The following is a 26,965-nucleotide window of genomic DNA, read 5'->3' as shown; positions in this document are numbered from 1 at the left end:
TATTTAATAAATTGGACTATTTCTCCTTATTGTGTGTTGAAATACCTTTTCATTTTGCATCAGTAGCTGTCATTAACTACAAATTTCACTCTGCCAGGGGCCCCTGGTTCCAAAGCTACACAGGAAGCATCTGCTACTGATACAACACATTTATAGCCCACGTACTGTATGAAAAAGGAAAGCTCCCAGACAGCTAAATATCACAGGATCCCAATTTTCCCTGATGATCTGGCATAGCTAAGGATGTCATGCAGTACACGGCTTCAGGCTGACCTTTAGCAAGCTGGCTATCATGCAGTGAATCAGCTGCCAAGGGCTGCCAGCCTTACAGCTCCATACTTAAACGTGTAATGATGCTTTAAAGCCAAGACAGTATCCTGCGCTTCCAGACACCTGCAGCTGCCCAGAGGATGGTTTGCGACTTGCCCCAAGCCATCGCGCAGCAAGGCTGCTCCGTCACAACTGGGGTAACCTAACCGCAGTGAAACAGAATGGGCACCTCCTCGAGCTTTTGTTAGAGGTATAGTCACATTCCTCTCCACAGCTAGATCTCCTGTTTCAGGTTCTAACAGTACTGACAAGAGGGATTTTGAGGCTATTTTCTGTGTACGACAGTGGATATCATGACCATACTACAGAAAATGAAGTGCTGCTAACACGTATAATTAAAACATAACAATAAAAGACTCCAAGGGATGCTCAGCAGCTGATGCAAACCACTCTACATGAATTTCATCAACCATGACGCACACAAAGATTTTAAGTCTTCTTTGGCTAACTGCACAAAACTTAAAATCTGTCTTGTATTAATTGCTATGATCAAAAGGCAGACCTAAAAGCAGAAGTCAATAATTACTCTTTCAAAAGGTTTGCTTTTAGTAAAAAACAAACAAAATCAGCTTCCCGTTTTTCCTCTGTATCTACTTACCTCAATGGAGCTGTTAGTTTACATTTGCCACAGATTTAGCTTGTTCTAAACAGAAATATTGCTGGGAACCACAGTTTGAGGATGAATATTTTGGAAAGCAAAATGTCCAGTGCCAATTACAGCTATAGTCTAAAGTCAAAAGACACGCAATACTCCATCTTAGATTTTGTACTTTCTTTGCAAAGTCCCCAGTGAAAGGCTATGGCCAAAGCTTCAGGGCTCAGTAAGAACACCTTTGAATATTTTGTATGGTATGTCTTTTGTTTCCAAGCTGTATTTTTAAAAACTTACCCTGTTGTTCAGGTTTACTTTAATTTTCTTGCATTATATCATTACAAAACTACATCACCTTCTAAGACAGACAAGAATTTTTAATATCAGTATTTATTTTAAAGCTAGAATACTTAATGTGCAACGACCTTCCAATTTCTTTCAAATTTAATTACTTTAAACTGAAATAGTGACACACTAATCAGTTTACATGGACATTGAAAAAAAGCCAGCATATTTCTGTACAACAGAAGTCCACCCCGTCCCTCAGCTCCCCCCACAGCTCTCCCCCCAGCCAAGCCAATAACCAGAGCATCAGCACCTGCCAGACCCCAAGCAAAACACTGTCCTGCAATTGCTTCCAAGAGGGCAGAGCAAGCTTCTATGGGATGCGAGCAGTAACAGCAGCAACGTGCAGACCCTCATCCCTCCGTGGCAAGGCTGGGGCTCTGGCACTTTATGCCCAACCCTAAAGTTAAATGGCCCACAGCGCCGTAAACAAAACACATCAGCACACCGATCTGGCTATTTTAAGGCAGTTTGAATGATAGTTATGTGAAAATTCAGCATTTTATTAAGTACCCAGATACACTGAAAATGAAAAAACTAACAAGTATTTTCTCAGTCTTAAGCCTTCTGCACAGTTTTAGGCTTCACATCACTGCAGGGTTACCTCTTCTTCCGCTTACTCTTGGGAAGCAGTTGATCGTTTCCTGACATTTGGAGCTGACGTGACTTACTTTTGTTAACTCTCAGACCCAGAAAACTGCTGCTGAAAAAAAAAGAAAAGACAAAACAGGGTTCTGAAAATACTCCAAACACAGCAAATACCGAAGGCTGTATTAAAGTGCTGTAAGCAGCACGCAGGCGCACACACAGGTATGTGTTACTGATGATGGTGAAGAGAAATACTGCTCTGCTGTGTTCGAAGCAGGTGACAGCACCCACAAACCACCCCATTCACCCTGAGCCTGCAGGGACAGGGGAGTCACGGTGCCTCTCTTCCTGTCACCAGACACCAGTTTGGAAGAGGAAGGAGCAGCAGCAACCTTTCGAATTCCTTGTCCATAAATGAGAAGAGCCCCTGAGGCTGAAGAAACCATGATTACATTAAATCATAAAAGGTCGACTTGAAACGAAGTCATCCTTGGTGGCACAGCCACCAAGCAAAAGGACAAGTGGCTTTGGCCACGGTTACCCAAGAAGGAAAGCACATGGGACTCCCATCCCTAAACAGGCTCTTTGCCAGACGCTCTTCTTGTTTATGGACAAAGAATTTTCCACTGGAAACTCAAAGAAGTGTTTTCTTTTTAGTCACAGAGTTAATTTTAAAGAAAAAGTTAAACTAGCCATAGTTAAATTAGCCAGCTAATTTCCATCATTCAGCCTCAGCACTTAAAGTTCCACATGGTGTTGACACGAAGGATACCATTCATCCATCAATAGCCATTACTAATTAAACACTCCTTATAAATACACTTTTTTTTTAAATATACCATTTTTTAGGATGAATCCATCCTGCACGGACTATTCTTGTGGCTTAAATTGGGAATTCACAACTGAAAATAACAATGGAAAACTCTCAAAAGCCAGTCCACGTCTCTGTTGACTGCCACAAGATATATACTAAAAGAGATTAAAAAGAACAACTTGTATTTCAGAGCTCAGTTCAGCACCATGATAGAAACTGAGCTCCTGCATCTGTGTGAGTGTTAACCATGTCGAGGAAGATCAGCACGAATCCCAGCACAACCAGTTTAGTCTGTACCTCTGAAGATGCAGCGTTATTAACTGCACATATGCACAGAGCACAGACGATGCATACGCGTAACCCAGTCCGACTCTCCCCCAATCCTCAACACTACAAACCTTACCAGGGTGATTTCTACAACGTATGATGACAAAAGGCAAAGGCACTTCCCTCCCAGCTGGACCCTCCACTACCCTATTTCCATCCACTGCATTGGTTCAGTAGAGAGGATCACTCATGTTAACCTAGAAGCAGTAGATTTTTAAAAGTTCGTGAAATTAGACGTTAACAAAGCCTCTTTCTATATGTCACCTTTTTCTCTTGTTGCAGTTCACAATTTTGCATTATTTAATGCAAAATTCAATGCAAACGCTAAGGCTGGGTTTTGTGAAACCAGAGTACAGTAACACATTGCCGAAGACAGTCCTGCGCCAAGCCAACACACACAGGCTAACTGATCGAAGGATTCCCAAGGGGATACACAGATGTTTTAAGAGTGCCATGATACAATTTCCCCCCCCTTTAAATTAAGCTCTGAAGCAGCTATTTTCAACCCAATCCAAGGGAGCGGTTGTTCTTTATATCCACCATACCCCAGCCCTTGTGCGCGGGCCGTACCCTCCATCCCAGGCCCGGGAGAACCTGCCTGTCCCCACGCAGCTCCGCAGCTGTGAGACAGAGCAGGTAACTAACCTCGACAGTGAGGTGGCTACAAGCCTCTGAGGGATGACGCTGGAGAAACATGCTCTTTAGAGTAAGATGTGGAAGCAATACACTAACACTGCTCCTGAGCACGCTGCTTTGGTCGCTGATGGATAAGGGATGCCAAGCTGGAGGGACGGCTTGCCCCACGCAGCGCACTGCCTCTTCATCACCCCGGGCTGTCCCACCACAGGGCACTTTGCTAGCTCATGGGCACACAGCAGCCCTACAGCTCTCCAAGCCAGATGGAGCCTTTCAGCTGCACCCATCTGGTACCGAACAGACACGGCCTCGACACGGAGTTTCCTACGAGGAAGACTACCTCCCCGGCCCCAGCGGCTGGCCATACCACTCCCAGGAGCCCCAGATGGTGAATGAACTGGTGAATAAAATTAACTCCTGATCGTGTGCAAAACACTTCCCAATGGTGAGACCAGTCTAGCAAATCAACTTAAGGGTTCTTCTCCAAAACTACCTGCATTAAATAAAGCTAAAAATACATAAAACATTTAATGTTTTGTTCCCTAAAAGTAATTGCTGCACTTGACCAGAGAAATTATTTGGCTATAAAGAGCAGAAATACATACACAGACAAGGCTGTGAAAAAGGGGGCTTTCTTGCCAATTTTTATTTATTTGAGATCCTCTTGTCGGATACAATTAGTGCACCTTAGAGACCACCTAGTTCCAACCCCCTGGGCAGTGACACCTTCCACTAGACCAGGTTGCTCCAACCCCATCCAGCTCAGCCTTGAGCACTGTCAGGGACGGGGCATCCACAGCTGCTCTGCTCAACCTGTGCCAGCGTCTCAGAAGTTTGGAAGGTCTGAGCATCTACAAGCAGAGGAAGGTACTTGGTGGTACTTGGTACCTGCTGCAGAGACTCTGGTACTGCACAGTGAGTGACCAGGACGCTCATGTGCAAGGGGAAGGCATCAGCTGCAGAGCTGCACGGCAAGAAGCCACCGCAGCAAGGTGCTCTGCAAGTCAGGAAGCTTCTGGGAGCCCCCTGGCCTCCCATGCACATCTCCGTGTGCATTAAGGACATAAGACTGATTACTACAGGGGTTTTAAAATAGATTCAGCTTTGGGTTACATTCATTTTAATTAGGGTAAGAACATTTTTGTACTCCTAGACTTTCATCCACTGGTTGCATGGCACAGTGCCACCAATATTAAAAACACAAAGTAAATGTACTTGACCTTCTCCAGAAACGTGCAAATGTTAGTACTCTGGTAAGTCAGATCCCTTCCTGTATCTTATGGTGCATTTTGGAATAATGAGGTTTGCTTGTCCAGGGACAAGAAGATCCAGACTACCTACTACACAGTCATTTATCTCCATCTCAGGTCAAGTCAGGTACAGACTGGTTGCAATGACATTTCTAGCACCCTACCTTACCTTAGGGATGAGGTGAACTTGTTTCTCACGGCACCAAGGTACACTCTGAGGTAGGCACGGATCTTGAATTACAGCAGTGCACAATTAATGACAGATTGTTCTTTTTGTTCTTTTTTTATTATTATTTTCTCCACACCACAAAGTTATATAGGAAATATATCCACCAGGTATCATTTTTGAAATTTCATTAAAAGCTCTATGGAAAAGCTGCAGCTGTATTTAGGAGTGAAACTGAGCTACGACTGAACAGCGAAGTCACTATAAAAGCCTTTCACCAAACCCCACATTAACTTTCAGGCATTTGGACCTGATACAGGCCAAAGAACTGACCCAAACCTGCAGTTAAGTTGGCATCATCGATGGCCTGTTTGACACCCACATCAGAGAACCCTGAGACTTTCAGTAAGTGCTCACCAAGAGGTTAGAGAGCCTGAAATGCTGCCCCAATTTAACCAGATACAAAGCAATATGAACTGAAGTTGTCCCAATTATATGACTCCACAGTCATTTGTTACTTAACAGCTGAGAAAAGCAAGGAAACAAAAATGTTTTTGAAGGCTCAGAGAACATGAAATTGTGCTTAAGTAAGTTTCAGAAAAGGAATGAGGTCTCGCTAAAAATACACTCCAAACTGCCACTAAAATATCCCTACACTGCTCCATTTGTGCACTATTACAAATAAATTGCAAGGATGTCATATACAATTTCATTAAAAGCTTAAAAAAAAAAAAAAAAGACTATTTATTCTAAATGCAGAATATGAATGTTTAGTGCTTCTTTATTAGATCAGTCACATAAACGTAAAAGCTCAACAAATCTCTGTTCCCACCAAAAAAGGTACAATATCCTGGTTCAGGACTTTGTCTGTTCACACGAGTTTCTCGCTGTCTGCAAACACCTCACTGCACCTCGAGAAGCTGTTACAGTCAGACCAACTTCAGCTTAACACCTGAACAGACAAGAAGCGGCTTTCAGAAACCAAAGCTATAGATTTCAGTTGAGACCCAGCCATGCCATCTCACTTTTGCCATTTTTTCATCCACGCAGGAAAAATAAAGGGTCAGCATGAGTTTTAAGCTTGTTTTACATCGTCTAATTCTTTCAGAGGCGCTCAGTCTGAAATTGTACAAAACCTGTAACTCTCCTACTAAGAACACTGGCAAATACTAGAAAGAAAAAGCTCACAAAATGGGTAGTGGAAAGATCCAGCCCAGCTTGTGCTGCCCTCACACAGCACCACAGAGACCACCATGGGTTACAGGCAGGAATACCGAACCGAGTTTTCCCACTGCAAGTCCCCTACCACGTGCCTGGCATCCATGCATCGTCTGGACACGCTGCAGAGGACACTAGGTCACTGTTCCTGCTGGGGAGTGAGGAGGGGAGTTAAAAAGCACAGCTCTTTCCCACTCCTAGGAATGTACTCCCTGAATGAAACAAATTAAAAATTACTTAGCTGCGCTTCCACCACCGAACAAAGAGCAGCCTGTTCCTATTTCTTTTCCACTGAAGCTTTAGCTTGAATTTAACCCTTCCAGAGACACAAGAAACCCCAAACCCAAACTGTGGAAAAGCATAAAATGGAGGATATTTTTTAGGAGGACTGAAAATCACATTTGACAAAAATGAGTCATTTACACAAAGTAAAATATTTCAGCTAACAAAATGATCCTGCTTTTAAGGATCATACTCTGAAGCAATTCTGGCTTATCTTTTAGCATGTAAAGCTAAGGGCAATAATAAGGATTTGCATCTAAAATACTAAGAAACCATAAAGAAATGTATTCTCCATTATGTCCATGACCCTTTTCCTTTAGTCTTGCCCTGCAGAGAGCCTCAGAGAGTTTCATAACTAGACCTGTCACCAACAGAGTGGGTACATACCTCAAAAGCGAGATTCTGTAGGGCAGCATTCAGTAACGTTTTGAAATGGTCAGTCCTCGTGCTCCAATATCAAATAATGTCATTTAGGATTTCCAGATATTACAAGATGTAAAAGCCTGAATACGTATTACTTAAAAGTATTCTCACCAGTACAAAATGAGCATTTGAGCCTAAGCTACACACAGACCATCACTACATCTTTCAAGTTTCAGCAAGAAACTTCAAACAGCTAGCAAAAAGGCATATCTAGTACAGGAAGTCCTGGCCATTAGCTACAGAGTTTTGTCCTACATGGAAAAACCTCACTTCTGATAATAGCCACCCACTGAATAACCGTTTAATATACTTCAGAGGCAGGACAGCAACACAACACAAAGCCAATTATTTAGGCATCTGGAAGGCTGAACTATTAACATAGCATACAGCAAAGACAAGCAACATTCAAACTACTGATATTTCTAATGTCTCACTTTACAAAGAGCACCCGTAGCAGTTGTGCCTTCCTCTGTTTTTGGCTTTTTGTTTGTTTTCAAGAATTTGGAAAATACGACTACCCTTGCAAGAAGAAATTACTTAGGACACAGAATGACGCAGAAATCTCATTTAGTTTAAGGCTAGCTTTACTGTTTTATATTCTGCCCATTTCTAGCTTTGATAACTACATTTTTTCCACAGCAGAATGGTAATTACCTTATGTTCAAAAGTGTATTAAAACACAAAGCCAAAACCTGGAGCTTCTTTGTCACTTGGTTCTCTTATTTTGCAAATATCCAATTATTAACTCTTATAACAATACAGTAAGAGAGATGATATCTTTCTGGTATAACTCAACTTTTATGAAGTCTCAGCTGGTTATGGGAACACACCATCTGCCTGCTCTTTGGTATGCTGGCCTGTGCCCTCCCATGCAAACCTGCCAAAGCAAAGCCTCATCTGACCTTCCATGCCACTCGACATCCCACAGGATACAGTTCTGCGATGAACAGGAAGAGTAACTTTCACCACAGTTGTAGATCTGCTTTACTTAACATTCCTTTGCACTTATCAACCTGGTCACACACTATTAACACTCAAACCCTCCAAAGGACTGGGAGGTTTCCTAGGTGAAGGGAATTATCAAAGGCACAAATGATTTTGCTATGGATACATATTATAACTGATGTTAACATCCATTACTGCTAGGTAGAAATGCTCCAGTAACAAGTTCTAGTACTGTTTTCATTATTGACATTCCCATTCCTTCTTCCACTAAGGAACATGTTTTTCCAACTCAAGCAAGAAGCCACAGATGCCAAACCCGTAACTCCTGTACTGCATATTATCTCCTGTACTGCAGAAAAAAATTCTGCCAGCTGGCATCTCTGGAATGGATTTCAGGGAGCACAAAAAAAGAACAGCAAGTAATTTGATTGTACCATCACCAATATGAACTGCAAGTCACTATCTGCTGATAAAGAAACTAAAGTCCCCCATCTGCAAGTTTGGAGCTGGCGGTCTCCGAAGATACAGAAAATGCAACTGGGAAGGTAAAGACTCCTTGCCATTCACTTTTACAAAGTTCCTAAAAAAATACTTTTAAACAGGATGTTTTAACATGTATGGTAGACTAGCTACTACCTACAAAATTAAAGCTAAAAGTTATAAATTAGAAGCCACATACTCCAGGCACTACACGGCCAATTAAAATCTCATCAGAAGCATGTTAAATACCCTACAGAAAGCACAGAATCCTCAAAACCTACATTTTTCCTCAATGAAACAGGCTGCAATGAATTATTGCAGAGAATACTGAAGAAGTACACAGTTCCCCGTGGTAGTTACAGTTCTACCATTAAGTGCAAGTTTGTTCTAAAAAATATATACCTCTTGTTACCATTCTTCATGCTGGTGCTGTTGCAGAACGATTCACCCCGTGGCTGTTACCTCTTGGCCTGCTCCTAAGCCCTCACACAAACAGAGCCACCATACTCACTGGGTACGGCCTCCAGCCCCACCGCCACCAGAGCAGACACTTAACATACTCAGAACCTGAACTGATTGGGTCTGTTTTTATGCCAATGCCTGCACCCTGGTAAAGGTCACTAGCTTTAAAAGCAAAAGCACACAAGCTCATCACACCAGCCAGCACTGGACACCCTCACATCTTCATTCACATCAGGTGAAGTAATTTTAACAGGTACAGTTTGAGAAACTGGAAGTGGCTCCAGCCAGACATTTTTAGATTGCTATGAAGTCCTGGTTTGTCAGGATAAAGCAGGATGCTGCTACAGCAGCCACGGGAACACAGGCATTCATGTGGTGCTCCGCCACCAGCCTCGTGAACTGCCTCTCCGCGCAGCGTACCACTGCAGACAGACAAGTTCTCCCTGCCAAGTTCCTTTTCCGAAGGCCAGCCAACAAAACTGCTTCTGGCAGTATATGCCACAGGCCATTCTTCCACATAATCAGAAAAACGTGTCTTTGACGTCCACCCACAAGCGCATGCAGGAATCAAGTCCTTCAACAGACTTTAACCTTCTCTATCCTCAGGGCTTCCAGCCCAGTCCTAAGAAAGGAAGCACCTGTAATTTCCATTACAGTTTCGGTTGATTATTGTTCTTCCTAAATCTAAGCTCCCCCCAAAAATAAAGCAGGTGTATTAATTCTACAATACTCATGTGATATTTCCTCCCAAATCATCTAACAAAAGCCTGTGTTTCTCAATAGCTTCTTAGGCCAGTGTTCTGAATGTCATCACAGCTGCAGTTCTAGTTTCTTTGCTTGAGGCCCTAAAATTTACAGCTCACAAGCTTTTACAGTGGTGTTTCTTCCAATTTTTTGATCCAAACTGATTTTAACAAAAAGCCTGGAGACCTAACCAGGTGGATTCTTCCCATTCAAACAAAAAGTCAAGCAGACAAGCAACACAGATTGAATTACAATTTTAGAAAAATATACACATTTAATATCCTAACTCACGGCCGGTACAAAAGTACAATGAAGCTAAAGCATTTATTTAAAAAATGAAAAATATTCCATTGGATAGCCAGGAACAGCAATGCCATCCATTCCCTGCCAGGCAAACACCCGCTGGCCCCACGGAAGGAGCCACGTTGCTTGCTCCTGCACCACATCCAGCTGCGGCCAGCCCTGGCCAGGCTAGCAAGGAGCCACAGCACAATCTTCCTCAGCAGGAGTCAGCACAGACATCACCAGCAAGGACCAAAGGAAACATGGCAAAAAGCACCTGTCTCGCAATCTACATGTAGCCTCAAAGTGTTGGTAGGCTGCGAGAAGTAAGAATGCTCAGAATGCGTTCAGGGGAAGCACTGGCAGCAACTGAGAACAACGGACACTACCAAGCTCATAAATGCAGTAAGATCCCAACTGCGGCCAAGAGGAAATCAAGACACTTCTAACCTCTTATGTCTCCATCCTCTTCGCCTCACTGCTGTCCAGCTGCTATCCCTCCCTACCCTGGCTTCCCCCCAAGTAAGTCAGAGACAGCTGCGGCATAGCAGCAGCTTCACTACATGCATACTGCCCGGGACAGAGATGCCCTGAACTGCTCCCCTGCAGCTGGCAGGGGCAGCTCTCAGCTGGCTGGGCTTCTCCGCTCACCTCCCACCCCTGTCCAAACAGAAGATGCACTCAGAGGGACAGACACCTGTTTTTGCCATGTCTTGCTGGGCCTTTTCATGCCTCAAGCACCTAGTCAAGGCAACACAGGGAGCTGCAAGCTGCTGGCTCCCTCGCTCATGAGTCCTCCAGCTTTAGCAACCACAGTTCCACCCTTCCCATTTTGATCACAATTCCTTATGGATTGGCTTTTACTCAGAAGCCCAGTTCCCAGCAATACAACTCACTGAGAAATAGTGAGCTGAGATTTAATGCTTCACAGGTAATGGATAACACCACAATGAGGTGGTTACCAAGGACTTTAGGTGATCCCTGATCTCGTGATCCCTGACCCTTGCTTGTCAGGGTCACGCATAAGTCTTGGAGCAGATCTAAAAACATCTGCGAAAGATAGCTGTGGCTGCTTGCTCTATGATACGTGGTAGCAGCACCAGAAGAGCAGCACCAGGGGAACAGAGACTAGCATCTGCAATACGCACAACCCAGAATATTTTACTTTACTGCCCATCTCAAGGAGTCACTTGCAGGTACTACAAAATAAAGTGCTTTGTGAGTGTCCTTCCAGCAAACACCGCTCACCTTCACAAAGTGATGCCTCCCACTACAAGAAAGGATCTACGATTACTTTGTTTTTCCAGTGGTACACTCTACCATTGACCTGTTACACCATTGTAATCAAGACCTTATCCGTGCTTCCATTAAAGATCCTTAAAATCCATTAGGCTATCTAAACACACATTTTAACAGAGTTTCAAATGTTACTTCTGCCATTAATCAGGAATTTTAGGAGCTGTACCAATCTATTGACCACATATGTATGTAATGGATAATAGAGAAAATTATGTCATAAATACACTTTAAAAAGCAGACTATCAGAATTGAATGCAATATGGTTCTCATCACACCCCTAAGATCAGCTGCCAAAGCGGATGTGATATTTGAAGAGTGACCCCAGATCAAACCAGTTTCAGCTGCAAGGGTAAACTGTACTACTTTTGCAGACTCCATCAGTCTTCATTTGTATTTCTTTGAATAACAACACAGCTTTTCAGTTGATCTAACACTACGGTATTCCAAATGTCACTATAACTGCACATCTTCAGCACCTGCATAGATCCCTATATTTCCTCTCCATCTTCATCTATTCCATTTGGATACTTCAAGAATACTTGGATGGTTCCTTAGTATTTCTTTGAACAACAACTTGCACAACCAGACCCCAATTTAAAATATTACCACTATATAACAGAAGGGGATTTTTTGTTTTAAGAAATAAGATTTTAAAAACAAGGAAGTGCTCTTCTCTCTTTGAACAGGAGTAAATTGAAACAGATGTTGCAATTCCAGCATGGTCAACTTGACAGAGATGTAGCTGAGACTGACAACAATGTAAAGATCAAATTACTTCATTTTCCATAAAAATCAGTTCCCTTTTTTCTTTTTTTTTTTAAATATATCCATATTCAAATATACCTCAAAACAATGATTTTCCGCTGGTCATCTGTGGACCCTAGCAGCACCCAGGTATTATTTTCCAAGGATCCAAAAAATGCTGACCAAATTGTGTGTCTCACAACTGTGGAGATTCTCCAAGAGCCTGACTTTTCAGAGGCATTTCCTTCTCCTGTAGAAAACATGTAGGAATCCAAAAACTGGAAACTACTTATCTAAATCACTCGCAAGGACTTTACCACTCATAGACTCTACTTACTTGGCAGAGGCTGCTGAACACATCTCAGGCCCTTGTGGATCTCTCAGAATGTCTGAACTGGAGCTGAAGGGGAAAATAAAATGGATGTAAGTCATTTTAGCAATACTTACAGCGCAGTAGGGCTCTACTTACAAAGGCAGTAGAATCTGTAGATGAGACAGACCCTTCCACACAGCACTGGCAACAAGAAGTACTTTCAACCAACAGTCTAGAAAGTTCTGTCTCTACATCACACAATTTTCAGAGTTATTACTAGGTATCATATTTATTATTTAACATACAAGACCATTCTCTCTGTTCATGTTTGCTTGTTGGTAACTACAATAGCTTCCAATTCACAGGCACCAGACAATTTCTCCAGAGAGAACTTGCAAGTTATTTCGGTGGGTAAAGTACAACATTTCAAAGAGTAAAGGTGCTTTCAACCTCAAAACTCAAGACTTAAGTGTAAGCTTACATTTTGAACATAACAACATAATAAAAAAAGAATCAACATCAAAGAAAAAAACACTTAACATTGAAATTCAGTGAGAAAAATCCAAACTGCCAAGACTGTCAGCAGACCCAGACAGACGCCAAAATACATACATTTGTATGTGTTTTACAGTAGCCACAGAGGCAACATAAAATCAGGGTGTTATTAAATTCAACTATGACTATTACACCAACATTGGAAGAATTCACGTGTGTGTAGATATTCATGCATACGTACATCACACACATATTTAACTACAAGTATGAGCTCAGACACATCATTCAGACCTCATGCTCAAAGTTAAAAAAACCCGAACAGCTACACAGACTATTTCAGCTTGTATTTTAAATAAGAATATTTTGTCAAATTTCAATAAAATCTGAATTAATTGAACACAATATTCTGGTCAATTATTGATAAATAACTTTTATTGCATGTTCAGGCTCTGTGATATAAACTACAGTGAAGTTCTCAAACATATGCCAAATTGCAGGGTTGCAGAAATCAACTAACAAGTTGGAAAATGTTGTTTTCTGGAAACTATCTTTCAAAAAGAAGCCTGTCAGCTCAGTCTGTACGTTATTGCAGAAATTACATAACAAACTATGTAATGTAAACAGTCGGGAGATTTTAGTGTAAACCACAGGACAGCAGTTGGATACCAGTTCTCTTGGATTTACTTTAAAGGTTTTACAACAAAATTCATCCCCTGTTTGGTAGAAAACAGCAGACATAAACTGTAAAAATACAACCCCCAAGTCATAACTATATACACAGATATCAGTGCATTTATACGTTTGTTCAAAACATATTAATGAAAACAGCCCAAAAATACTTGTTCTCACAGGACAGATTCCAGCATGGCAAAGCAAGGTCCTGACAATACAGACAATGAAGTTTACAAATGGTATTTCTGCAAAAAAAAAATATGTTTTAACAAACAACATGTCTCATACTAGAGGGGCTGTCTTTGTATAGAAGACCCACACCGTGATTTTACAGGGCACTTTTCCCAGATGGATCCATATTTCCAGTCCTGGGATGCCCGCTTCAGCCCCAGCACCACCCCCAGTGCAGGTACCACACTCCGCTGCCCACCTCCACCACTTCAGTACCATTTTAACTGCATGGAGACCACTGTGCAAATATATGGCAAACAGCACTCCTTACCAAGAACTACCTTACTCCTCACCAAGAACAGATGACTGTCTCTGGACTCTCTCTGTTGGAGAGTTACAAATTAAAAAGCAAGAACTGTTTTGCACACAACTTCATACGCCAGGTGCAGGACAGAAGTCTTGGCTCATTACCTGGTTCACAGATTTTTTTTTAAGTAGTCAGCAGTTCACCAAAACACTTAATATTCATAACATACTGCACCATTAGAGAGAAGATAACAATTCAAACAGGAGAAGCAATTTAAACCCAAATAATGTCATCAGGCAGCTGACAAAGCTCAGGGCATGTTAAGAACAATGTGGACACACCATGATCATTCGGAGCCCGTGGGGTACAACACCTATTCCAGGCAGTCAGCAGATGAGCGCGTTGTGGGGCTGCTGCTGCTCAGCCAGTTTGTCACCATCACCCTGGGCTCTCCAGACCACACACACGCTTTCAGTGGCTGCCAGTCCTCCTGTCCCAGCTTAACAGCAGCCAGCATGTCCTCACAGTGGGAACACAGAGCATCACTTCCACCACCTGAACATCGAGCTAGGATTCAGCTGCAGAGGCCTCCACCCCATCAGTGTAATGCAGTAGAAAACACCAGCTTCTAAGACACACTGGGAGTCACATGCAAACATATATTTTTTTCTTTTTTTTTTTTTTTTAAAAAAACCTTCTCTTAAATAAATCAATAAATGGCATGCAACCTTTATAATGTGGCAGGATTTTTTTCATCCACTGCCATTTTGTCTCCTCCTATTGCCTTTCTCCCCTCTGAAGTGAGATTCATCAGAAGTTACTGTGGCAATAACTACAGAACCACCAACGGGATTTCAAGGGAGAAAATCACCACCAGATGAGTTTAGAGAAACCTTTAACATATGCACATTTAGTCATAAGGATGAAAAGGAAAAAGATACCAAAAATACACAAAAAGCATTGGTGCCATATGGAGAAAATTATTTTGAAACAGAATGGATTGCAAAGTTTTGCATGCTATTTTAGAAACTCTTCAATGATTCCCCAGGAACTTTCATGAACTGCAGAATAAATCTGTTGAATTACGAACATTGCCCGACCAAGCAGTTTTAATATGGAAACAAAGTCACCTGAAATTAAAAGCACTCCTCAGTTACCAAGCTTGCCTCCTCCCATAGCCCAGGCTAAGACAACCATTTATGTCTTCATTCAGTACCAAATCTAATATGAAATGTTCACATGAGAACCATAGTAAAACAGGCTGTAAAAACAAAGCTGGATAGGGAAAGTCCAGCTTTTTTTTTTTTTTTTTAACTCTCAAAATTGTAAATCTGTCAAAAACTCATTTTTAGTACACAAACTGGATGCCCAAGGAATGAGCCGTTACCATATCTCCAAATCCTACTCCATTTAAAAAAAAAAAATTAAAAAAACCAAAACAAAACCAAGAGGGGGATGACAAGGGTTTATTTGTGTGCTTTTAGTCCCCTAAAATAGAAAAAGAACAGGTCTGATGCCTGAACACAATGTACTTCCTTGCCTTGACAAATGTAGCATTATTATGATTTATCACCAACTGTTTGTCACCAGCAAAACAATAAAAGTGAAAAAAACTGGCTAACACCCAAAACAATAATGAGAGTTCATAATTCACATGTGTAATTCACAGTCTATGCCTACCAAATTATTTTAAAACCGAGCACAAAAAGTCCTGGAGTGAGCTACCACCTTAGCCCGTATGTGTAGATGTGAATGGGCTACGAAACCAAGAATAATCAGAGTCTCCCAATGAACCAAATTAACTCTTACACTGTAACGGCACTGAGAGACCAGGGATACATGTATGTAACTGTACAAAACCAAGCTGCAGGGTTATGAACTTTCCAGCTGTAGCTAAAAAGCCCTTTGTTTCAGAATTTCTTCATACAACCCATTGTCCCAAGCCAGTCACTCAATGAAATCGTTCTCTTCATCTAGTCTCTCTTAAACATCAATTTCTTTTACAAAGACTGAGCAATTGCTTGATTTTGAGTTGAAGTAACTATACACCTTTCTTCCACATGCAGGGGAAAAAAAATTGCAAAGGATAAAACCCCTCCTTAAATATGCCAGACAGCTGACAAACTATAAAAAAACTCAAAAAACAACCAAAACAATTTCAACCCAGGAAAAGAAATTTTGACCACCAACTGAATTAATATTTTAAAATAATTATTTTTTTCCCCTTGAATAAAACTCCTAAGCTCTTATTACCCTGAACGCACCCTGAATGCTTAGCCCTTAAACTGAAGAAAATGAACTAAATAAAAAAGAAACAGCTACCTCATTATGTGTGTTGTTTCTATAAATTTTAGCCTAGGGAGCCCAAAGAGATCACAGAATTTATAACAGTTTTGTACATTCCTTCAATATTTTCTGCCTGGTCAATACCTCAGAGATAACCACCTATGCTGAGGCCAGACAAAGCAAACTCATTGTCAGACTTCATTCACACTCCAGTCCAAGACAATTTCTCACAAAAGAAATTCTGTCCTTTTAATATAGGTCATTAATCTATCCTAAGATTTTACATACCTGTTCCAGAGGAGTAAGTTTTTATAGCAAAACCATTAACGTTCTGAAACTTAACTGCTCAAGATGCAACAGGCTGACAGACAAGGTGACAGCCTGCGAAGGTTTCATCTCCTGGACTTACTCACGTCCCCACACCGAGGCGTGCCCACAAAAGGGCAGCTCCAGTGACTCAGGCAATTCCCCAACTCTGCCTCACTTCTGTGCAGGATTAGTTTCTTCTGAGCACTTACAGACAACAAACCATGAGTAAATTATTCCCTTCTTGCCCATCATTTGGATATGACTTCCACCACCACCTTTATTTATTTTTTTTTAGATAAACACACCACCTTAAAATAGAGTAAAAAGCTGATGTAAGTGTGAATAACATGTCTCGTTCTAAAAATGAAAGGTGCGAATGTCTCTTTGATTTTGTTTCTTTTAAAGCGGATTAAGTTCCTTCTTGGCTTCACAGTGAACAGCCAGTGTCCCTTTCATCAGTTCATGCCGTGCATTACGTACTTAGCTCTGGCACATGCACTGTGCGTTTTTCCCCTCAACACTGGTGTGAGAAATGGCCTGTCTCATTTCACCAATGTCATTTGAAGGTGAATACGCAGTTGAAAGGAGTGAGAGAAAATGGCTTTCTGCACCTTGCTATCCCGCTTCCAGGATTTGACCTGCCTGTGATAAACAGTATGAGCTTGCTGCTGGAGTGGCTGTAAGTCCTGTGCAGCACCCAAGATTAACTGCTTACCCGAGTGTCTTCCCTGGCTTCCCAGTACCTCCTCATCAAACCAGACACTGAGCATGGCTCCATCTTCCCACCTCTGGGGGACAGCAGGTTTGCCAGCCTTGCACCTTCCCCAGGACTCCCCATGGAAGGCTCTCATCTATGCTAAGCTTTACAGAGGTTCCACTGTTTCACTGTTTTTCTTGACTCTTTCCAGGCTTTCTTGACTTTCAGCGGCCACCTCTGCAGCCCAAGAGCAAGCCTTTGAGGCTGTGCCTTTAGAAATGGAAAGGATCTACTGGATCTGTCTTAACTGCTTTCCTTAGGAGTCTAGCCAACAGTTGGGACATCTAGGCTAAAGCACTAGAGAGCACTGACATACTACCACTTCCATTTTCAGGGCTCCGAGATGTCTAAACCCCATGGCTCCAGACTGGGACTGACATCCTTCTGGATACATGCCACGTATCTTTCCCTCCATACCTGTCGGAGGTCATCAGCTGTTACTGTTCACAGTGACTTCTCCAGGACTCTCTCCACCATGCCTCACAGCTCCTGGCCATTTGTTACAGCTCACCGTTTTTGGAAAAAAGGTATGAATCGACAACATAGCAGCGAAATATAATCACCCTTCCATAATAAGCCCATATTTGAGGCCAAAAATAAAATATAAAACACTCCTATCTAACTCTGTAATATACGTCATCTCTGAGCCAAAGAAGTTCAAGATTTATTAAGTCCAAAACGTATTAAAGAACTGGAAAAGGCAGTTATTCCCCTGATCAACACATTTTTATATACTTCTCTCATTTGACAGTGAGATAGCCTAGAGATCAAGACAACGCTTTCTTTAAACTCAGACTGAAGCAACTGCCAGGGAAGAGCTCACACAGCTTTTCCAACCATTCCACCCTGCCAGCAGTCTCTGACAAACTGATGTCTACCGAGAGCTTTTCAGAGGACTGCTGCTATCCAGTGAACTCCAGACTAACTGAAGCACAGCTCCCTGTTTCTACGTCTTTTTCCGCTGACGAACTAAAGCCCAAATTCTGCAAAGCATATAAATCCAAGAAGTGACCCACTAAATCCAGATCTTAGATCCTGATCCATAGCTGCTGAACTCAATGCCAAAAAGCCCCACTTATTGCAAATGAGGCCCCTTACTCGGGCATGAATCTCACCTGGCAGACGCTGCAGTCGCTGTGTGTATTCCAATGGCAGAGAGATTTATAGAGGCTGCAGATATTATAGCACTTTTCTACCAAGAGTTCAACATCAAGACACTGTGTTTCAGTGCACACCTTAATATCTCAGACAAGGCCAACAACATATATCATTTACTCTTGCAAGTCTTTCACCCTAGACAACAGGAACTGACATTTTCTTCTAACACAAAAGTTTTACAGAGAAGTAATTTGTTTAAAACAATGAGTTACCCCATTACATAAGAAACTTTTAATAGAATATTTCCTCTACTAGTTCATTAACTGGCTTATCATTGTCCCTCCCAGTTTCTTTTCTATTTTTCCTATTGTTTAAGCAGTTGCATAAAATTTGGCTTCAGCCCCAGAAAGTAAAAAAACACACTGGGACTACTTATATGGAGACTAAAGCTCTATGAAAGCTTTACGTATGACTCCACAGCTTTGAAAAATTATCCTTTAAAAGTCATGGTTTTGTTTTGGTATTTATCCATTATGCACATTTTGTTCTCTTGGTGGGATCATCAATTTATGGAGAGACCAAACACGTTTGGGTCAATGCTATAACCTTCATGCACTGCCTGCACCTTTTTTGCAGCAGGTGTAAAAATCTCATTTTCTCAATTAAAGTATCAACTCTCAACTAATATCAGTACATCAGTGATTACTGTACAATGTCTGAATTTCTAATATTGACCAACTGCTCCCTTAGCAAATATTGATATAAGATTGATGAAAGACAGAACATCTTATGAAGGAGAAAACATAAGAATCATTAACTTACTTGCAGCATCCTTTTACATAGCAAACATTTCAACTCTCCGACTTCAAGACTGCTTTGTTATATTCCATATGCTGCGCAAAATCCTAATTTTCTTTTAACCTATCATAACACCAGCTCTCCATTTAGAAGTGCTCTCTTCATAAAAGACAGCATGTAGCTTTGGACTTCCAAATGCATTTCAAGTTCTGACATTTCAATGTGAAAAATATTTACCCTTCTCAAAGGATATCCTCTTATTATCAGAAATAAAATACAAGCCTCAGAAAATCATTACTTAGTACAATAGCACAATGCTACTTAAAGCCTCAAAATCTAAATAATTCTTTTTTGATTTGTGCTATATTTATTTCACTACAATTAACAAAGCATTAAACCCACGGCAACCACAGACTGACAAAATACATCTCTTTCATGCAGTTTAGATGACTACACCTACTTTTTACAATCCCTGAAAATCTTGCCATAATTTGAGTCCGTTTTGATTATACCAGCATTGCGTAAGGAGCATACTGGGAGTATGAGCCACAGTTCAACAACAGAACTCTGCGGTCCAAAGCTGATCTGCAGACCTGGCAGAACCTGGCATGTCTCAAAGGGCCAAATAAAGAGCTGGGTATTGCACTGGGACATCCAGAGTAGCTATTACAAACACACAGTACAGACAAAAAGCACATTTAATTCTTTTTCATAAGCACTTCCCCCACATCAGTATTTGGAGAGGGAGTGATCCCTGTAACCTTTGTTTCCCAGAAAACACAGGAAAACGCTTCAGAGTGTTCTTCAGAAAAGCACAGTTTGGCACAAGGAACACTGTGGTCAAACAAAAGGAGAGGGGCCTTCCATGCATCACAAGGCATCATATGTCACTTCAGCTAAGCCTTCACTGTGTTATTATTGCCGTTTACACTGCTTTTTGAGCGGAGTATAAAAGCAGGGGGTTGGATGTAAAGGACGACAATCTACAGCATGTAATGCCCCAAGGCACACTCAGAGCCCAACTGCCAGTCAGCTGGGTTTAATACATGATACAACGGCGGGGAGGGCAGACAAAAAGAACAAAAAAACCCCAATCGAACAACAAAACCCACTACTTCATTGAACTTCTTGACCAGTGCAGTAGCTAGCTTTTAAGGTTAAACAAACTGCCCTATATTTAAAGAAAAATAAATAAAAAAAACACAGGACACATACAAACCAGGAGATATGCACAAAGTAGGAACATGAAGAGAAAAATCCCAGAGATTCTGAAAAAGATAATTCTGTGCAGACTCTAGTAATTCTGTTCCTTTCCACAGGAGCCAAATTTAAGAGTAAACCACAGCGACCTATTAAGCATGTTTTTTTTAGAAGGAAGTCCAAATATCTGTGACATATACCCACTGGTCTGTACAACTCGGAGATTCTGTTTGATTCAAGAAGTCTAAGGAAACATTTGGAGGGAGTGAATGCGTAAAAAGAAGGAATAAACAATTCTGTCTTGAGCCAGACATAACACAAACTAATGCGCACTGACCAACAAAACCTGCCAACTTGGTTCATGAAAGCCCATTCCGATCGTTAGTAACTGCCACACGCTAACACCCTTTAGCAACTTTCTTACAGTCTCTTAGACACACTTTCACCCAGACTTTAAGTTGATACACACAAGTCTGCAGACAGAATAAGGTAAAGAATAGAAGTTTAACTTCAATGTCAAAGGCCATGGGAGAATCATTCGTAACATCATTCACACACAAAACTGGCAGTGAAACAGAGATTTAATGATACTTTGGATGAGCTAATACAAGCCCTTTCTACCTCCCAAGAACTCACTCCAGAATTTTAATCTTATAAATTTTCCAAGGTCCTTAATGCCAAAAGGTTAACCTGCAATCAAAAAAGAAAGTTACATAAAATAGAGAAGAATAGGAACACCTCAGCTCTTCAGGAAGAATATAAACAAGCTGAAGGCATTTATTTTGTGGAAGTAAAATAACAATTCGAGCTGTAGGGCAGCCACAACAGAAGGCACAGTGAGGATGAAGCAACTCCATCCGTCACCTGCACACCTGTCAAATATGACATCTCGTACAAACCTGCAGGACCTGGCCTTGCATTAGTCCCGGGGGAAAGCTGCTGCCCAGGCTCCTGTCTGCCGGCGCAACACAAACCAAACGTCAGGACCCTCCTGCTGCCCATGTCCCCAGAGCTGCCCATGTCCCCAGAGCTGCCCATCAGCAGCGGAGCCACCACAGCCCAAGCTGCAAACCAGAAAGCTGAGGTTTCGGGCACATAAAATCGGTCTCTGGAACAAAGCCACACAGGCAGTTACTTCCCTTTCTAAGCGAGCACTGAAGAGTTGTTTTCCCTGCAAAGAGTGTCTTCTCCTCTCATTCCTGTTATCAACAAGATAACAAGATTATTTTCATGATTAGCTCTCTTGCTTTTAGACACGTATCAAAACCCAGTTATTCCTGTATTTGTTTTCAACAACTTTTTCACTTATCCTCCAGAAACTGGGGCCACAGTAACTGGTACTGCAATAGGATGTTTATCTAAGTATTCATCATTGTCTTCTTTTGACTACTGATCAGTAGTAGACAGCAAATTATGATCCATGAAGTATCTTAAACAGATACAAACACTACTTTCAAAAACTAGAGAGATCTTATCAGCAGTAACAGCTGAGCCTTTTTCCAATAAAATTATAATTGAACTATCAAAAGCATAAAATCTTACATTATTTATAAAGCTTTCCCTGATCCTTCATTTTCTGAAGCCAAATAAGGCAACTTCAGGAAGCAAATCTAAATGCATGACGAAAGAAAAGTGAGTGGCTGTCAGGACTTCAAGGTTCAGTGGCATTCTACCACGGACTGTAACTAATCAGTCTTTTAAACTCTATTTCTTTAAGCAATATTCAACTTAAAGAGCTATTAAAAGACTTAGGCTATATCAATTTTTGGACCTCTCTAAAAAAAACAAAAACTTCAAACATAACGGAAGGTGATGAAGTGAAACAGAAACACCAAACGTTCTGGTTCCACAGACATTCCACTCGCTGTTTCCATATCAAGAGGAACATTTACACTATCACCCCTCTAACAAGTCATTACAAAACTATCAAGTAAATTCTGAATGTGTTTCAGCTCCATCCCTCAAGCAACTGAACAGCCAGAAATACGGAGAAAAATGAATCAGTAACCACAGCTTAGGAACCCATCCTATGAAGCAGGAGATATATATATATATATTTTGCTGAAGGTTACTGGCGAAGTTTTTCCATGTTTGGTCTGATTTGGTATAAACCAGGGAGAAGTGACTCTTCTTCACTAACCTGCTTGTTGATCCAGACGACAGTGAGAACACAGGAGAGACTGATCTCTGGCTTTCCTCCAAGGAAGAAGATTCATTTCTTTTGCCATCAGGAGTTTCTGGTTTGATTATCTGGGCTTTTCCGAGGACAACAGCCATGTGATTCTCTTCCCTATGTTCTACCAAGAAGAACGACAGAGATAAGCAAGAATGACAAATCAAAATATTATTGTTTAAATTTTTGCAGCCTGGAGATACAAAGTTATAAATATTTAAGTACCAACACCTCATTCCCACTTACTTGCTTCCCAAAACTCTCAGTTTCAAAGGTTTAATTTATTTTCCTGCCCAGTAAAAAAAACTAACCACCACACCCCACCCTCTAAGAACCAGAGACTAAACCAAAAACATTTAATTGTTTTGAGTTTCAAACACAAACAAAGGAAAGAAATAAAGGGTAAGGGTATTTGTCACATTTCATAAACAACTTTATTTCAGAAACCAACAAATGCTTAAGGAGACAGCACTGTTCACTGCTTCTTGCTACCAATTCACTTCATCCACTGCATGAGACGACTGCTTTAAAGTTTTACAGATCTATTTAATAGGCTGCTTTTCAATAAGAGAAGCACTATGATTTATTTCCCTATGCATCTAAGAAAAACAATGTCAATCTAGATAACTGACATTTCCATTTTTAATAGGAAAAATCATTTCGAGACAACACTTAGTCACAAACTGTAAAACTACTCCATTACGTTTGTCAAGTGTTTTTATCTATAAAGAGATGAAGTATCTCTGAAAAGATACCTTCTACCTCTCCAAAGAGAAAACAAATGTAGACTAGTAAGTATGGTATGTAAAGACAAACTACTCTTATGCCATACTCACAAATATTTTCAGATGAGTTATTTAACTAGAAATTTGCAGGGGACATTAAAGCCACACCGAGACTCATCTCATTAATAACCCTTATTACGGCCATTCACAGAAGCGTTCTGTCCACCCTCAAGAACCAAGCTATACTCCCACTCAAACCACTTTGACTTTTCTACCCCTCCAGAAATTATTTTGACAGAAATGACCAAACAGAACTGTAATTACAGTGTGGAGGAGCTATACAATCTTTGAGTTCAGCTACAGCTTGCCCTTTCCTTTCCATTAAAAAGCGTAATTAAATACCAGGAGCATCTTTCTGTCTGTTGAAAACAACCAGCAGATTACAGTGAGTCAGTTGTCCAACTAATGAAATTGAACTCTGAAATTAACAGGTTAAAAATAGCAATGGTCCTGTGCAATAATGCAACCCAGAAGAGGTGTATCACAAATGTTTATCAGACTCCTATGGTGCTTACCCTTAAGCAAAACAAGGCCCTATGTTTAAAGGCTATAAAATATAAAGGCTCAAAATAGAAAATTTTAAGTTTAAAGATGCAAAACAAGATGATGTAAATCAGGAACGGATAACTCAACATCACCAAAATCAGAGTGAGATTTTCAGAGAGGTTTAAGTTACATCACGCAATACTACAGTAGAGGGCAATGGGAGATATGGTTTAAAAAACCAAAACCCGCACACACACACACACAAAACAAAAAAAAACAAACCAAAAGAAAAAAATGCAACCAAAAAAAAAATGTTTTAAGTCTTTACAATTCCACTACTTCCATATGAATCTGAATAAAGTGGGTAAGGAATGCATGCAAAGCCTTTGCTCTTCTCAGCAGTTATGCTTTCAAATGGTAAATCATCAGACCACTGATGGCTTTCTTCCTTTCACGTACTACAATTTCCAGTTTAACAAAAAGGCGATTGCTGTTACTAAAGAACAGTGATGAAACAGACTTTAGGCATCTGTTCCTTCACCCATAAATCATCTTATTGTTTTGTTTTTTAAGTGGTTTACAGTCAACCAGGTGCAGATGTTTGGCATAAAACTAGAAACTGAAATTTCAAAGGTTATTGAAAGCTCAGTGCACAAAAAGCATAATGAAAATTTTGCAGGTTTGTCAGACCAGGTGGTATCATGTACTTAAGTCAACACAATACAGGATGATCCACCTGATACAAGTTATTTTCTACCAGAGCAGTCTTTTGGAAAAACTATATGGCTTTACTTCAGTTTCTCAAAGGCTGCAGTTTAGCACACAAAGAAAAAGCTTAAACAGAAGATAGAAACCCAGTAATTTATAGTAGCTGATCTCTCCACAGAGCACAGCTAGAAATTAATATCTTAAAGTCTGTGATCCTGTTATCTAATATCACATTGCTTTTGTTTCTGCTATAGAACATCACCATAAATTAGGTCAAACAAGGTAAAGTTTATCCTTGAGATTCCTTGATTTTTACCCTTCACATGGAAAGGACTATGTATTGCACCAAGGTCTGCATGAAACTGTAACAACAAAATTCATACTATTATATTGGTACTTTATTTTTGAGAGCTCTGCTAGAAGAGACAGCACAGAGGACAGACAAAGATCAGTTCAGCTCAACTCAAAAAGCAGGGATTTCTGAGAGCTGATGCAAACAAAAATGCCAGATTTTCCCAAGAACAGACACAAGAGTGCATCCATCCAATTCTCCAAAATGGAATTTTCTCCAAAATTCTGTATTTTGAATAGATTATAACTCCACAAGTTATATTAGGTTGAGGAATGCTCTTTTAAATCACACATTCATATATGTACACCGCCAAAACAACCAGTAACACAAAACAAATGAGACTGAACAAGCTTATAAGGGAACAAGTTAAAAGCACACATGGGTATTTCTTTGATCATATGGTACTCAGGTTAACAAACATATGCTAATTTTGTTCCTAACTCATAAAGGACCGACTAACTGAAGTTGTGCATTCCAACTTTTCATTGTGTTGAAGTATATAAACACAAAATGAAGAGACTTAAAAAAACAGAGGCAGCATACTGTATAAACAGTCTAAAAGAAGCCAAAGTATTTCATTGCTTCAACCTCAGAACAAGTAAATTTTTGTTCTAATCCACACAAATATCTTTGCAGTTCCCAATTACTGATGCCCTATCATATTAATGAAAGGGAAAAGCTGAAACCCAGCAATACCCATGATCACTTTCATTTCAAAGACGCAGAGCATCACATGCCCGCTCTCAGCAGCTTCAGTAGATGCGGATCAGAACCTAAGATCCCATTTCAACCAGCTGATTAAAAGATGCACCTAAATGAAACACATCTATACATAATCCCACTAAAAATCAAACAAATATTTTTTAATGGGTTGTGCTTACATGCCACACTAAAATCAATGGTTGTCAATCTTTTTAGGTTCTGTTTGATCTTTGTGCTTTTTTCCCCCTTAAGGACTACAGCAGAAGAACAGTGGGAGGAAAGAACATTCCTTTGAGAAACTTCCCACTTATTAGCATGGCTTAAATAGGGGGACTATATTAAACAATGTTACTAACCTGTGGCTGCTGGCGATTCTTTGTCAGTGACTTCTTTGTTTTGAGCACTTCCTGTTTTCCTCTTACCACTTTTCTTCCACCGACTATTTACTTGATCCACCAAAAATTTAAATTCTTTTCTGTGCTTTTTTCCTGAAATGTAAGTGTATTACTGATCACTGCCACAGGACTTTTCAGGTATGCCGTTAAAAGTGAAAAGGATGTGAACAGAAATAAACACAAAACACTGAATTAAAAACAATTGTTACAGCAAATGAAAATGAACTCGTCACTACAATACGTTCCATATTCTATAAATGATCCAAATCTGTGCCTATGTCCTTACAGTTACTCAGTAGTCAGGACACTTGCACAGATGAAAACTTAATTTTTACACGGAACTGTGGTTTCTTCTTTATATTATCCATCTATTTTTTCCCCTAAACTCGTTAAGTATTGCAGTTCCCGTTGTGACAACATTTAACATTTTTGTCATGGCACCAAGTCTGTCAGAGCTCAAGGAGTGTCTGGATGATGCCCTTAGTCACACCGTTGAGTTCCAGGCAGTCCTGTGAGGAGCACTTTGCTAGAGAGAGAAAGAGTAAAACCTCATGACTATTGTGCAAATTGCTTTAAAGTTGCTTGGGGTTTTTACCCTGTTCCTGCAGTAAGGCAATGTCGAAAGTTTTTGTGTCATGCATATGATACTATTTTGATTCAGATCCTCCAAATCACAGTTAATATTGCTAACACTCTTTGCACTTTCAATCACTTAGTATGTTTTAAGCAATCCTCTGGTATTCAGTCAGAGCAATGTTGGGTTTTAATCTAGATGCTTCAATTTCTTCACTTGGAGGCTGGGAAAATACCCTGCATCCTCAGACAGACGGCATGAAGGGAACACTTTGTTTTCCCTACAGAACGCACCAACTTCTAGTGCAACGGTGTATTTGACTGTAGCTACCCACCGCTAATACAGCATAAAAGTCTCAGTCCACACACAGGGCTTTATACTGATATGTTACAGGGAAGGCAGCAAACATGAATTTCCTTTATTTGGAAAACCTTTCAACAAGAAGTCACTCTGAGAA

At 40.6% G+C, this 26,965-nt stretch overlaps 1 protein-coding gene across 5 annotated transcripts in view; it reads right to left on the bottom strand.

The window, feature by feature from the left end:
• Positions 1 to 1,724: 1,724 nt before the first annotated feature.
• Positions 1,725 to 26,965, bottom strand: part of RAD18 (RAD18 E3 ubiquitin protein ligase) — a 54,119-nt gene continuing 28,878 nt past the window's right edge. For 2 of the 5 annotated variants that reach the window (XM_040590910.1, XM_040590908.1), the window contains exons 10-13: positions 25,896 to 26,027; positions 22,474 to 22,630; positions 12,265 to 12,327; positions 1,725 to 1,970 (exon numbers count right to left, since the gene is read on the bottom strand). In XM_040590910.1, the coding sequence (XP_040446844.1) occupies positions 1,868 to 1,970; positions 12,265 to 12,327; positions 22,474 to 22,630; positions 25,896 to 26,027 (455 nt within the window). In that variant the 3' untranslated portion in view covers positions 1,725 to 1,867. Of the gene's footprint in view, positions 1,971 to 12,026; positions 12,178 to 12,264; positions 12,328 to 22,473; positions 22,631 to 25,895; positions 26,028 to 26,965 lie in introns of all 5 variants that reach the window. The other 3 variants (XR_005827446.1, XR_005827447.1, XM_040590909.1) reach the window with 3 other exon arrangements.

The sequence above is a fragment of the Falco naumanni genome, chromosome 4, assembly GCF_017639655.2.
Source record: "Falco naumanni isolate bFalNau1 chromosome 4, bFalNau1.pat, whole genome shotgun sequence".
Classification (NCBI taxonomy): Eukaryota; Metazoa; Chordata; class Aves; order Falconiformes; family Falconidae; genus Falco; species Falco naumanni.
The sequence above is the reverse complement of the archived record's forward strand: the minus strand, read 5'-3'. Positions and strand labels throughout refer to the sequence as shown.